Below are 15736 nucleotides of genomic sequence, written 5' to 3' on the forward strand. Positions count from 1 at the left end.
GTGAGAAGGGTGGGGGAGGGACGGAGGGGGAAGGAGAGAGGCAAGAAGACTCGTGAAGAATGGGGAGCCCAACTCGGGGCTCCATCCCAGGACCCTGGGATCATGACCTGAGCTAGAACCAAGAGTCAGACACTTAACCAGCTGCACCACCCAGACACCCCAGTTTTGCTTTTTTTTTAACCTTTACAATAGGAAAAACAGACTTCCTGGGAGGATTAAATGCAATCAATATCTATGAAAATGCCTGGCACCAGGTTCTCAATAATATGTTCAGTGTATCCAAATATAATTCCAACCAGTCTAATCTTAACCATCTGTTCTAAAAGAAGTATAGTACCCTAGAGACTCCCTAACAACTCATAATCTCTCTAGGGTGATTATATTTAATTTAGGATATCAAGATTTATTCCTTTAATCAAGCTTTATAATTATTTTTACTTAGCTAATGTTACCTTTTTATGTCTTTTTAGGCTATACCCACATATGCCAATTGGGAGTGGTTGAACCTGACTACTAACCTATCATGGCATATTTTCAGGTTGAACCTGAAAACTAACCTATCATGGCATATTTTACATTTTATTTATGCCACAAATTTGATAAATGAGAACATTGCCTAATTATTAAACATTTAACTTATGTTATTTTTATTGCTCTTATTTGCAGAGTATCACTACACAGCCAACAAAATCTCATGACTGTCTCAAACCTTGGAGTCATATTTGGCCCAACTCTAATGAGAGCACAAGAAGAAACTGTGGCTGCCATGATGAATATTAAATTTCAGAATATTGTGGTTGAAATTCTGATCGAGCACTATGAAAAGGTAGGCTGAATTTTCATGTGGAAGTATCAAATCTTGTACCTTGCTTTTAAGAAGGAATTTTCCATTTGTATTATCTGTGAGTTCATTGTGATCTCAGATTCTTATAAAGTATCAGTCTTGTACATTTTGTATGAATTGCTTCTTCATGAGGACTTTGATTTCTTTTTTTTCTTGTTTAGTTTTTAAGTGCTTCTCAGAATCCTCCAGGTAAATGGTTTTCTTTCCTTTTACATCATTTACTTTTCAAGATTCTCTTTTTAGTATTTATGTAGTGAATTTTTTGTTCATATTCAGAGAATCTGTTAGAATCACTTGGTGATCAAGTATAGTTTTAACCTTTTTATCTCTCTGGAATTAGACTTACAGCAGCATATTCTCAATAAGACAAAAGAATTCCAGGGACAGTCTTGAAGTCCTCTCTGGCCTTTAAACATGGTTTCTTTGACAAGATTGAGATCTTTGAATAACTATGGAAATGGGAAATTGGGAAAGTCACAGTGATTGGATTATTAAGTAAATCCAGCCATTGAAAATCAAAACATTTGTGATCCACTTATGCCTGGTCTAGTCCTTGTCAGAGAAAGACTATGCACTCTCTTTCCCTGGGTCCCTTCTTGGTGCCTGTAGAAGAATATCCTTCATTTATCTAAGGTTGCAAGCACTCACAACCCAAGACCACCTGGCTGTATCCTGTAGCTGTGCTCAGACTTCTCCCTGCAGCTTGTCATGTTCCAAGACAGCTCAGGACCAACAGCATGACAGCACCTTCTCCTGAGAAGCAAGGAACTGCTTGGCTGGGGAAATGATACAGAATGAGCCTCTTCCCTTCAGGTTATGTTCAGCATGAAGCGAGAAAGAAAATATCACAATAGTAAGAGTCAATGTGTCTTGACACAGACATTTGTTCATATTTGAAATTATTGGAAAATCTTCTGAAATTCATTGTTGGGAGATTGGGGAAGATAAAAAAGAAAACCCAGAGAGTGGACATTACTCAGTGTAAGTGGAAAAGAAAGTTATAATTGCTGTAGGATATTTTTTATATCAAGCATCTCTTGCCATGAAGCTGATTAAATAGCATATAGTTCTAAGATTATTTATTAACTCACAAATACCATTTTATGATGAAAATGGCAGTTGCCCCCTTTTATTGACCTCTGTCCAATTTTTTTTTTTTTTTTATGTAGATTTTTCATACTGCCCCAGACCCAAGCATTCCTCTTCCTCAGCCTCAGTCTCGATCTGGATCACGAAGGACACGAGCAATCTGCCTCTCCACAGGTTCCCGGAAGCCTAGAGGGAGGTATACACCGTGCTTGGCAGAACCTGATAGTAAGTGTGCCTGCTGTAGGGAAATGCTTTCTTCATTCTTTGATTTAGCCTTCTCTCACCTTACCAACCTTAGGGTAGAAATAAATAGATGATTTTACTGATACTGTCTCCCCAACACTCCCCTCCCATTTATATATTCTTTGTCAGTATGGTTACAAGGTACTTTGAACAAACAAATTCATTACTGCTACAAAGGAAAAAAAATAGTTTGCTCAGTGCCCTTTTTTTCTGCTATTAAGTACATCGAGTGCTACTTTGTAGCAGGTTTTGTCCTATTGTCAAAGTGGTAGAGAAGAAAGCAAGACAAAGTCTGGCTAAAGCAGTCCTTTTCTTTCTTCTTTTCACATTATGTCCTTAAAGCATCATCTCTTGGGTATCAAAGTGTCTGAAAGAGAAAGAGAAAAGAAATACAAAGAGAAACCACACTACACATTATCACTAACTTGCTGTTCTGAACCAAGCCCCACAGCAAAGTGGGTGGCAGCTTGAGCCCGAGGTGCATGTTAGACTTGTTTCGTTTTACTCTACACCCCCAAACCCTGCAATTTTTTCTCACGGTCAGTATTTAACAGAAAACACTAATTTTTAATTTATATATGTTTGAATACTTTATTATAGTTTTTCTGATTTGTTTCTTAAAACTTACTTTTAAGAACATTAAAAAATAATTCAGTTAAATAGGCAGTTTCTTACATTGCTATATTCTCAGCAGGAAGAGGAAAAAGTCCTTTCTTTTTTTTTTTTTAAGATTTTATTTATTTATTTGACAGAAAGAGACACAGCAAGAGGGAACACAAGCAGGGGGAGTGGGAGAGGGAGTAGCAGGCTTCCCACCAAGCAGGGAGCCCCAGTGTAGGGCTCAATCCTAGGACCCTGGGATCATGACCTGAGACAAAGGCAGACACTTAACAACTGAGCCACCCAAGTGCCCCAAAGATCCACAGTTTTTTTTTATTATTGTTATGTTAATCACCATACATTACATCATTAGTTTTTGATGTAGTGTTCCATGATTCATTGTTTGTGCATAACACCCAGTGCTCCATTCAATACGTGCCCTCTTTAATACCCATCACCAGGCTAACCTATCCCTCCACCTTCCTCCCCTCTAGAACCCTCAGTTTGTTTTTCAGAGTCCATCATCTCTCATGGTTCGTCTCCCCCTCTGACTTCCCCCCTTCATTCTTCCCCTCCTGCTATCTTCTTTTTTTTTTTTAAACATATATTGCATTATTTGTTTCAGAGGTACAGATCTGTGATTCAACAGTCTTGCGCAATTCACAGCGCTCACCATAGCATATACCCTCCCCAATGTCTATCACCCAGCCACCCCATCCCTCCCACCCCCCACCACTCCAGCAACCCTCAGTTTGTTTCCTGAGATTAAGAATTCTTCATATCAGTGAGGTCATATGATACATGTCTTTCTCTGATTGGAAAAAGTCCTTTCTTTTAAAAATATAAGCAGCTTCTGATTTGTAGCTGACATGACTGGTGCCTTTCAATGAAGAAGGACTCAGATGCATTAACTCAGAATTACTTAACATCAGGAAAATAAAGGCAGAAACATGTCTGTAAAATCCCTCCTTCCAGCGATCTCTTGTAATGTCATCAAAGAATCTTATTACTATTATTTGTGAGTTCTTTTTCAGAAGCAAGTTTTTTAAGTAGGCTCCATGCACAGCATGGAGCCCAGTGTGAGGCCTGAGATCAAGATCTGAGCTGAGATCAAGAGTTGGACACTTAACTGACGAGCCACCCAGGTGTCCCCAGAAGCAAATTTTGTGTGAATTCAAGCCAGCTCACTAATCCTTCAAGAAGTAACATTATTTCATAGGGTCAGGGTACATATAAAATCTTCCTTGAATAGTGTTGAAAAATGCATTCACTAAGTTGAAATGCATGTTCTAAAGCCTTTCTCCAGAACGGATGGCGGTTTTTCACACTGGATACAGGCCTGTTACTCCATTGGGATCAGGTGGCCGCTGAGCGCGTGTGAGAGAGAGAATGGAAGGGTTTGGTTGTGTTGTCTCAGTAGACAGCCGCTGCTGTTTTCTCGCTCCCACCCAGGTGACTCTTACAGCAGCAGCCCAGACAGCACACCCATGGGGAGCATTGAGTCACTCTCCTCTCACTCCTCTGAGCAAAACAGCACAACCAAGTCTGCTTCCTGCCAGCCCAGGGAGAAATCTGGAGGGATTCCTTGGATTGTATCCCCATCACCTTCCAATGGACAGAAAAGTCTTGGACTCTGGACAACTAGTCCTGAATCAAGTTCTAAAGAGGATGCAACCAAAACGGATGCAGAATCAGATTGCCAGAGCGTTGCCTCGGTCACCAGCCCAGGGGATGTTTCCCCACCCATAGACCTGGTCAAGAAAGGGCCGTATGGGCTTTCAGGACTGAAAAGAGCCTCAGCTTCCTCTCTCAGATCCATCTCTGCAGCTGAAGGTAAACCAGATTTGAGGTTATATAAAATGTCATTGTCTCTGTATCACTTGCTGGATTATTCAGCATGATTAAGGAGGGAAAAGTTAATGGTGAAGGGGCTAACAATGCTGTTCCTGAGCTAGGATTTTTAAAACTGTGCACTGGGACTTTTTTCGTGGATCTTTCCATCTCCGTGAGGTGATGTTTTTGTAATTACTGTAGATTGTGATCTCTCTGAGTGATGGGCTGCTGTGCTCAAAGAACATTCTGTACCTTCTCATTTGGGCTTAGAGAAAAATGATTCCTTTTGTTACGTGCATGTACTGTGTTACTGGTGTTATTTTGTCTGATAGCACCTTGCCTGTTTTCTTGGGTTTTCTCTTTAGGAAGCAAGAGCTACAGTGGATCCATTCAAAGTTTAACTTCTTTAGGTTCCAAAGAGATGCCCAAAGCCCCACCACACCCAGACCTGCCTCCAAAAATGTGCAGGAGGTTAAGGCTGGACACTGCCTCGAGCAATGGCTACCAGCGACCTGGATCTGTGTAAGTGAGAGACAGTTTGTATTTGTTGTATCATCTAGGGATACACAGGGGTTGAGTATGTCCCAAAGAACCTTTAGGAGTCCTGCAGCTGAATGCCTCATCTGTAGTGTGGGAACAGTCAACTTCTGAAGGACCCTGTCCTCTTCTACAAATGGTGTATTACAAATTAGAGGAGGCTTAAGATGGATATATTCCACACACATACAATTTCAGTCATTTGCCTTACAAGCAGAACTATGGCTTAATTTAAAGACATGAGATTGGATGTATAATATAGTAGTTCTGGGCTTTGAAACTAGACATTCTGTAAAAGCTAGACATCTGCCTCTCAGCTGAGCCAACTGCCCATATCCCACCTCCCCCACCTCTCTGTTAGAAATGCAACTGCTGTCTACATTGTGAGGGTTTGTTCTCTCTCCTCTCCATCATCTGTCTCCCCTACGTGGAGAACAAGGAGCGTGAAAGGTGAAAGAGAGTACTTTTAATCAAAAGACCCAGAAATGTAAGTTAGGCCGATAGGATAGAGTACATAGATGTAAATAGGAAGGGGACAAAGAAGAGCAAATGGGAACTTGGATAAAGAAGTAAGCAAAATCTAAAAAGGAAAGTTTTTAGCCCTTTCATTTTATTTTCCTGACTTTTACTGAGCTTTCCAAATGCTATAATTACTGGGCACCTTAACATATATTATCTCTTAATGTACTTCATGTCCCTCCACAGTAGGTAGTAGAAACCTCATTTTAGAGATAATGAGAACTAATACTTGGAAAGTTAAGGAGCCCATTTAATTATTCACTGAAAGTCCAGTAAGGCATTCCGGTAAGCCTGTTTCCATAGGAACAGTATCTTAAATTCATTCATTCATCACCTCCTTTGACAAGAACCTTTTGATTACAGCGTGTGTTTGACATACATTATCTCTCTTGGTCAGAAATCCAACTACCACTATATAGACAAATACTATATTTATAAATCTGTCTACTGTCCAGTGTGTACAGTTCTAGCCATTACGGAAAAATAAATTTTAAGCCAATATGTCAATATAAATTCCATCCTTTGTGAGGGAAAGAGAAGATTTGCTTCTGTTTTGTAATTGTACTGATGAAGTAGAAATTAAAATTGAGAGAATATATATTCTGTATTAGGTGTAAAATGACCCTTCATATTATCAACTGCCTAGACGGTGGGAGAAAAGTTTGTCAATTAAAGAAATAAGATACACTTTAAAAATCTAATTTAAAACATCATTCACAGAATTTGAAATTCTCTTTTAGTAAGTATAGAAACTTTTCTAATTACCCCAGGGTGCCTTAGTTTTAATATAGTCTCAGTTTTTCAAATAGATCATGCGCTCCCTCCCATGATTTGAAATAAGATTTGAATCCACAAATGTTTCAGAGTTCCCTCTTTTCACTTTAAGAACTATGTTCAAATATTTAAAAAAAATATGAAACATTTTAGAATTAGTTTTATCTTAGCTATCAGAATGAACAACAGTTCTTTTGTCTTGCTGATTTGATTCTTTCCTTTGGTTCCACAGGGGTCAATATCACTGCCAGAAGCTGAGTGGGGAGAAAATGTTCTTTTTTACTGCTCCCACAGTTTTCTGAAGTAGAAAAGATGAGGACAGTAAGATCCCCAGGGGAGGTAGCCATAGGTTTATTACATCTGGTACTCTATGAGCTGGAGACTAGATCTAAAAATTTCTTTCACATTAAAGCTTAAAACAATTAAAATTCAGGTCAGATTTTGTGGACAGTTCTTAACTAATTATTTTTGGTTTGTGTTAACTGATAACCCCGAATTATACTTTGAACTGAATGATTTTCTGATCGATTTTAATGGAACTTGCATTTTAAAATTATTTTTCAGTGTGGCAGCAAAAGCCCAACTGTTTGAAAATGTTGGTTCACTTAAGCTGGTTTCTTTTGGGCGGTAAGTTCTCAAAAACCTTAAAGTAAAAAATAAATAAATAAAATAGTGGTGATATTGTTGTCTTTTGTTGACATGTTGGGTCATCTTTGACAGCTCTGACCTTCAGGTCTGCCGATGGTCAAATCCACACCCACTGTCTCTTCAGAGGGAAAATTTTGGTCATGTCTGTAAACAGTATTTAGCCTATCACACTGTTCCAGCAATGCCTCATTTACTAAAATCTTCACAAAAGAAGGGTTCTAAACAAGTTTTCTGAAAGATACAAGTTGCTATAACCCTTGGCACGGCAAAGACTCCTTTGATGACAATTTCTGGAAAGTTTTTAAAAGTGTATTCTTTTTCTTGAAATTTTTTTTAAAAATTTATTTATTTGAGAGAGAATGTGCACATGAATGGGGGGAGGGGCAAAGGGAGAGAGAGAGAAAGAATCTCAAGCTGACTCCCTGCTGCGCACAGAGCCAGACTTAGGTCTCCATCTCACAGCCCTGAGATCACGACCTGAGCCGAAACCAAGAGTCAGACGCTTAACTGCTTAACTGACTGAGCCACCCAGGTGCGCCTCAGAAGTATATTCTTGACTTTTAAAAGTTATAGAACTTTTTCTGGAAGAAGCTTTATGAACATGCATTGAAAAATACGCTTATTTTTAATGGCCACTGTGTTGCTGTAGAGCTGATTGGCCTAAGCAGCTCTTTTTTTGAGTACAGGTCTTCATTCAGGTTTCCCAGATTTTACTTCCTCTCTGTTAAAAGGACATAGGTTGTTACATCTTGCCACTAATAATCTGCTTGCTTCTAAGGTTTCGCTTTCCTCTCCTCCTGTTCCAAATTGATCTTCTCATCCACAGTAGGCTTTGGTTTTTAATTTGAATATGTCTGAAGTAATGGAATTTTTTTAGTGTTTTGGTATGTCTGTTTTTGTTTTGTTTTGTTTTACCATCAGCAACAGGTCTGAGTCATTCAATAAATGCTTTCTATTGAAAGAGCATATAAATGAGAGCACTTAAAGAACAAACTTTGATTTTTCCTTTGGATGTACAAAGGCAGTTTTGAGCTTCCCGTGTTTGGCTAATCAAAGCTATGAAGTAAAGGAATCACAGTTAATTGAAGTATCACTGTATAGTTATTTTAAAAGTTATTCAACCACTATGTTGTACACCTGAAATTAATATAACACTGTATATTAACTATACTGGAATTAAAATTTTAAAAAAGTTATTCAACCATAGAATTTTTTATTGACCTTTTTAAAGTATGTGGACTTTTTCAGCAAGTGTTTATTAACTGCCTACACGATGTTGGGCTTGTTCTAGTTACTAGGGATAACATTGACCTTCAAATTCTGGTTTTTTTGTTTGTTTTTTTTTCCCAAGTCCTAGCAGCGGTCTTTGTGTAGTACTGTTTTCCCAAGTCCTAGCAGGGCTAGGACTGTGTATTAATGTTTTTGACTTCACAGAGTAGAGCCACTTTGGTATCTTACTGGGATGTTGGTCAATGTGTTGAACTTACGAACAAATCCCAGTACTTGCATTTACTTTACCTCCATCCATAGTATCTTCACTTTCTTCCCTTTTATCAAGGGATGGTGAAAACTAGATACTGTGCATGTCAGAGCAAACATCATTTCTCTGAAACTGTCATCATTTTTAGGCTTTAGTGTAAGGGATTTAACTTTGCTACTTCTGTCTTGCTCTATAGTTGAATTGCTCCACTAGGTGGAGCCTTTTTATTATGAAGCTCTAGACAATCTGTTAAGTGCTCAAGTTCTGTATCAGAATCCTTTAAAAACTTTAAGAAAAAAATAATAAATAAAATAAAATAATAAAAACTTTAAGAAAAGAAGCCATTTAATGGAGTAAATCAGAACACTGTCATATACTCAGATGTTCAACAATCAACCTATGCATTTTTAATATGCTTTTAGGTTATACTCTAAGTCAACTTCTAATGGCTGTCAGCATAAACTTAGAGCTCACTCTGCACTGAAGGTTGGAGTCTTTACTGGTCAACAGTTCCATACCATGTGCTGACAGTGTCAGAACTTTTCACCAAGAGACAGGCACAGTGGAGCACAACCGACCTCAGGGTCAGACAGACCCGTGTTTAAATTCTTGGTCTACCACTTCCTAGTTATAGTAACCTTAGAGTTACATATTTAGGAAATATATTTTCTCTATCTATAAAATTGAAGGTCATAATTCTTTTGACAAATTGTTGTAAATGTATACTGTAATGTATTTGAAGTACTTGGTAAGTTCTCTGTAGATGGTCTACAATAGTAACTATTATTGTTACTATTTAAGGTGCTTGCTTAAGATATTCAAAGGCTTCTAACTAATACATCAATGGTACTTAATCACTAACTATTAACAGTCACCTGATACTCTTTTATACCATTAAATACAAGTGAACAACACATAGAAGTTGAGGGCATTTCCCTTACTAAACTATAATGCTTATTTTGCTTTCTTTCTAGGGAGTTTAGGGTTACCCCTGAATTGGATCTTGAAGAATGATAGAGCCAGTAGTGGGTAGTAGGATGACTAGCCATGTTTGGGAAAGAGACCAAGTAGGAGATTTCAGTGGATGGCTTTGAAAAACAGGAAAGTAACACCTACAGGAGTTACTGCAGAGTCTGGGTCATTGGGCAGAGGGGTCATCTCATCATGGATATACTTGAACAGATCCAGTGGCTTTTCTAGGAGGTTGTGAAGTGGAAAGAACATTTAAGATGGAATTGGTGAGATTTAAAGTGCCTTAATTAGGGCAGTAACAAAAGCATGAAAAACTATAAGGAGAATTTTATGGATCAGAGCAGGATTTGACAACTGCTTTGATACTTTGGGAATGAAAGACAGGTAAAGAAAATTCCAAGTCTTTGAGACTGAGTGTCAAAAAGAATAGTAATTTAGTTTCTGATCTTAGCTTGTGAGTACATAGGAGGGGAAAGGAAAATTTTGACCATAATGTTTGAGGAGCCTGAGGAACACTGAAAGGCAGTTAGAAATGTGCAACTGAGGGCACCTGCATGGCTCAGTTGGTTAAGCGTCTGCCTTCAGCTCAGGTCATGATCCTGGGGTCCTGGGATCAAGCACCACGTCAGGCTCTCTACTCAGTGGGGAGCCTACTTCTCCCTCTCCCTCTGCCTGCCACTCCCCCTGTTTGTGCTCTCTCTCTCTCTGTCAAATAAATAAAATAAAATCTTAAAAAAAAAAAAAAAATGTGCAACTGAAACCAGGACAGAGCATGGAGTTTGGTGCCATTTGAGAAAGTTCTACAGAGTAGTTACACTGCAAAGATGATAAAGGTAAAGGTACTCAGTGATGGAACTTACTGAGTAAAAAAGGAAAAATGGCCAGTATTGGTCTTTGGTGAATGGTTTAAGTGATTTAAAGCTCAAGCAGAGAAGAATGTGAAGGAATGATCAGAAATAATGATCAGAGTGGTAGAAGCAAAAGTGTGAAGGAGATCATTAGAGGATAGTGGTTTTAATCTCTAAGGCATCACTGGAAATCTTTAAGAAATCAGGTTCAGTGGAGTACGAGGGGCCACTCTTCAAGGGAGCTTGACCTGTAAGCTTGTTAATGTGAAGATTCCTGCATTGCTGCAGACCCTGAAACCAGAATATCTGAGACTGAGATGTGGAGAATATGAATTTTTGACAACCTCCCCAAGTGATTCTTATGTACAAAAAAAAAAAAAAAAAAAGTTTGAGAACCACTCGAATAGAGAAAAATGTCATAGTACCTAGCATATCCCTAAGCAGACATTGGTTATTTACAGTTGTTCTCCTTAATCTGGAAAATGGCTTCAAGAGCCAACTGTCACTAGGTTCTGTTTTACCATTATAAAAGGATGTGAAAAATGATATCCATAAAGCCTTTACCTCAGTGTTAGTTATACTTGGGCAGAGGGAGAGATCACTTTTAAAGTAATATAATTTAGGCAAGCTCTACAGATATCTTCTGAGGGTTGGATTGAGAATTACGTGCTTGAGAATTAAGAAAATGGGGAGTGCTTGGTTCATTAGAAGCAATAACATATTTCTGTTATCATAATTTCAAACCAGTGTTTTGTTTATAATTACAAAGCACCAACACGAAGCTCAACAAAGTCGTCTTGTCCAGTGAGTTTGAGATTTAAGAAGGCTGTCACTGTTTAGAGCGTAGTGACACATGCAAGATAGACATAAGATAAATCACTGTGCTACATTAAGAAACAAAAAAGAATCCATGATTTTTAAGAATAACAACTTTCTCTTCTTTTAGAGAATGTAGAGAATAATCATCTAAAAAAAGTGAAGGGAAACCACCTCTGATTTCATTACCTGAAGATAACCACTGTTAACGTTTTGGCTCACAACCACCTAATCTCATCGATGACCATGGTTCTCAAACTTTTTGGTCCTAGAAAGCCTTTATATACATAAAAAAAAATTATTGAGGACCCCCAAAGAGCTTTTGTTTATGTGGGTCATATCTTTTTTTTTTTTTACTTTTTTTTATTGTTACGTTAATCACCATACATTACCTCATTAGTTTTTGATGTAGTGTTCCATGATTCATTGTTTGTGCATAACACCCAGTGCTCCATGCAGAACGTGCCCTCCTCAATACCCATCACCAGGCTAACCCATCCTCCCACCCCCCTCCCCTCTAGAACCCTCAGTTTGTTTTTCAGAGTCCATTGTCTCTCATGGTTCGTCTCCTATGTGGGTCATACCTTATTTATATTTATTATATTAGAAATTTAAACTGAGAAATTTTTTTAAATTTATGAATTTATTAAAAAAAGAATAAGCTAATGCAACTAAAGGGTGATAATAGCAACACTTTTTGTTAGAAGACAGAATTGTGATTATTCACTCTTACTTAAGTCAACAATTATCAATAATAGAAGTGATTTTTTTTCAGTGTTATTAAGAGACTTCACAGCTAATATCCAAATAGTCACCAGAAATGTCTTATACCAGCAATCATGAGATGTAGATTCTAGCCTCACTTTTCCAAACTTTAATTTCTCTTGGGCTTCATTTCTACATATAGAAGATGAACCAAGGAAGTAATTGTTTCCTTTCAAAATTCAAACTCCTATCACCTAAGTCACTGATAATCACAAGTCCTCCAGCATTTGGGGGTCACCCTTTTCTGTGAAACTGAGGCAAATAGTTTATGTGTGTACCCCCAGGTCACAACAGGGTCTAGCCTCCCTACCTCTTCCAAAGGCCATATTCTTTTTTTTAACTTTCTTTTTTTTTTTTTTTATTTTTTAATTTTTTTTTATTGTTATGTTAATCCCCATACATTACATCATTAGTTTTAGATATAGTGTTCCATGATTCATTGTTTATGCATAACACCCAGTGCTCCATGCAGAACGTGCCCTCCTCAATACCCATCACCAGGCTAACCCATCCTCCCAACCCCCTCCCCTCTAGAACCCTCAGTTTGTTTTTCAGAGTCCATCGTCTCTCATGGTTCTTCTCCCCCTCCGATTTCCCCCCCTTCATTCTTCCCCTCCTGCTACATTCTTCTTCTTCTTTTTTTCTTTCTTAACATATATTGCATTATTTGTTTCAGAGGTACAGATCTGAGATTCAACAGTCCTGCACAATTCACAGCGCTTACCAGAACACATACCCTCCCCAGTGTCCATCACCCAGTCACCCCATCCCTCCCACCCCACCCCCCACTCCAGCAACCCTCAGTTTGTTTCCTGAGATTAAGAATTCCTCATATCAGTGAGGTCATATGATACATGTCTTTCTCTGTTTGACTTATTTCGCTCAGCATAATACCCTCCAGTTCCATCCACGTCGTTGCAAATGGCAAGATCTTATTCCTTTTGATGGCTCAAAGGCCATATTCTTAATGTGTTTAAGACAACAGAAATTGTTTCACATCTACCACTAAGCCAGGCCACATGGGAGCCCACTCCTCTGTTGTGGCCATGCTGCAGTCTGCTTTCGTTCCTTAATGATGGTGACTGCTAAGAGCTCAGGAACTGACACCTCTCTTCCTTAATACCACCAAAGCACCATTAATACAATAACAAATATTTTTTAAAGGCCATTACATATTAAAATAAATTTTATGAAAAATATTTTCTAATACAAAGAGTTACATTATTTCACATTTTTACAGACCTCTTTAATATATGGTATAATAGGAAATAAATGGATTCTCATACACACTTCATTTGCTATCAGAGCAATGTCCTCTCAGGGTCCCATCTACCCATCCATCCAGGTTCCCCTTGACTATACTTTGTGAACCACTCCTCTGTGATAAACACAGAAAAGCCCTGAAGGTTGTATTCACTATATTGTTCCAACATAGTGCCCAACACAGGGAAGATGCTCAACAAAATTGTTAAATAAATGAATAAAATACTCATTTTTAACTTAAAAAGACTCAGTTACTGGGGCACCTGGGTGGTTCAGTAGGTTAAGCATCAGACTCTTGATTTCAGCTCAGGTCATGATCTCATGGTTATGAGATCGAGCCCCTCGCTGGGCTCCATGCTGAGTATGGAGACTGCTTGAGATTCTCTTTCTCCCTCTCCCTCTTCCTCTGCCCCTCCCCTGCCTGCTCACACATATGTGGACATTTTCTCTCTCGCTCTGTTACTCACATTTTCACTTCATTTTCAGTGGAGTTGCAATACACGTGCCTTTGACATAAGCAGCACTAACTCTACAGGCTCCCATGGGAGTTCTTTAGCATCAAGGCATTCAATACTCAGACATCCAAGCCAGAAACAGCCAGTATTTGTTGACAACAGCCTAAGAAAGGAACACATGACTAACTGAAGAACTCTCCAAACAGTGACCGGAAAGCAAATGCAGTATTTATCGTAAAGAGTCATGGGCAATTTAGGGGTTTTGCAAGGACACATTTTTTTGTAAAATTTTTACTTTATGTGCTAGCACTGTTTCATGTCATGTATTCTACTTTATTATTTGTAGTAGTTGCCTAGTGCTTTATTGGATTGGTGTGTGTTAATTTATTAAATCTTCTCATGAAGACTTCGTGATTTTTTTGTTTTTAGCTTTTCTATATGTTACTAGTTTGGCACCTTTTTAACTATATCTGTGTGCCTCTCTCCTTCCTTCATACAAAAAGTGTGTGTGTGTGTGTGTGTGTATGTGTGTATCATTAAGGGGCTCTCCAGAAAATATTGTATCACTTTTGATTACGTGACATTTTAAAATGTTGCTTATATTAAGATAAGCATTGTGAATTTTACACATTCACCCTATCAAACCTTTGTAAGTCTACTCATCAGTAATAGCATTTAGAATTAGGAATGGGTCTTGTGAACAGACCATCCTCTGGATGATAAGGGAAGGAATGGCTTTCAGGATGCTGAGTGTCATTACCTTACTTTCCTATGCAATAAGAAGCAAGATTTTCAAAATTCTTTTTAAAGGATATTAGGATTTTCTGAAGAGAGACTCAATAGGTGACAGTGTTATTTTCACATCTTCAATATACCAAGGCAGTAAAAGAGGAAGCATTAACACCTGGAGAGAAAACTTCACTGTCACAGACTTCTACATTAAATCATCAAAGCTCTCTGCTGAGTTAACACCTGTAGTTATAGATCTCAGCAGAAGAAAATTATACCTGTCTAGTCATATGCACAAATAATTGAAAAGTCATGACAGATAATATTTTGTGCTATGTATTTTTGACACATTTAACAATATCCATTTATTTAGGATTATAATTATTCTACATGCCTCCCCCTTGCTATCCAATCCCATAAAATACTAAAGAGAGAACATTCATGTCTGAAGTATTAACAAAAATAGTTCGGTTGCATTTAGAATATAATTTTAAAAATTATATCATTGTAAGATTATTATATCTTAATGATTTCTATAACTGAAAAGTGTTACCTTACGCATCTCCTAATGATTCAAAGCAGTAAGACTTAATATTAGAGGAAATTTTTGCTGTTAGAAGATTTGATTTTTTGAAAAATCTACATATTTTTAGAGAAATGACTCTGGAACCCTCAATTACATCAGACATCAGATTATGTCAGATCAAATTATACCAAATTATATTAGATTAAATGATTATAATTGACTGGAAGGTTTATAGGAAAAACTAATATTCTGTCTATTTAAGATTACCATGAACTGGTTCTTAGAAGTCTTCATAACTTGGCAATATCCTCTTCCCGCACACCCACGCCCATGTCAACCAACACATCCGTGCACACGCATTCATGTGCATGCATGCACATACACACACATACACATGGCTCTTTAGTGTAGGAGTCCTGTCCTTCTCTGGGTACCTGTACTTCCTCAGTTCTTCCTTAGACCATGTTGCATTGGGCTAGTAGTCATTTCTATTTTTTTTTTTTTAAAGATTTTATTTATTTATTTGACAGAGACACAGCGAGAGAGGGAACACAAGCAGGGGGAATGAGGAGAGGGAGAAGCAGGCTTCCCGCCGAGCAGGGAGCCCTATGTGGGGCTCGATCCCAGAAACTTGGGATCATGACCTGAGCCAAAGGCAGACGCTTAACGACTGAGCCACCCAGGCGCCCCGTAGTCATTTCTAAATCTGCCTGCTGAAGGCTGTCCTAGCAAACTTTCTGAAAGTACAGCCTGAGACTCACCTCATGAAATAGACTCTGGGGGTAGGAACATAAT

At 38.2% G+C, this 15736-nt stretch overlaps 1 protein-coding gene across 3 annotated transcripts in view; it reads left to right on the forward strand.

Moving 5' to 3' along the window:
• Nucleotides 1–15736, forward strand: part of ARHGAP42 (Rho GTPase activating protein 42) — a 289588-nt gene that overhangs the window by 265987 nt on the left and 7865 nt on the right. For 2 of the 3 annotated variants that reach the window (XM_036081768.2, XM_078058736.1), the window contains 5 exons: nt 667–826; nt 2014–2158; nt 4229–4609; nt 4975–5131; nt 7004–7066. In XM_036081768.2, the coding sequence (XP_035937661.1) occupies nt 667–826; nt 2014–2158; nt 4229–4609; nt 4975–5131; nt 7004–7066 (906 nt within the window). The remainder of the gene's footprint in view (nt 1–666; nt 827–2013; nt 2159–4228; nt 4610–4974; nt 5132–7003; nt 7067–15736) is intronic. The other variant, XM_078058735.1, reaches the window with a different exon arrangement.

Source organism: Halichoerus grypus, chromosome 11 (assembly GCF_964656455.1).
Source record: "Halichoerus grypus chromosome 11, mHalGry1.hap1.1, whole genome shotgun sequence".
NCBI lineage: Eukaryota > Metazoa > Chordata > Mammalia > Carnivora > Phocidae > Halichoerus > Halichoerus grypus.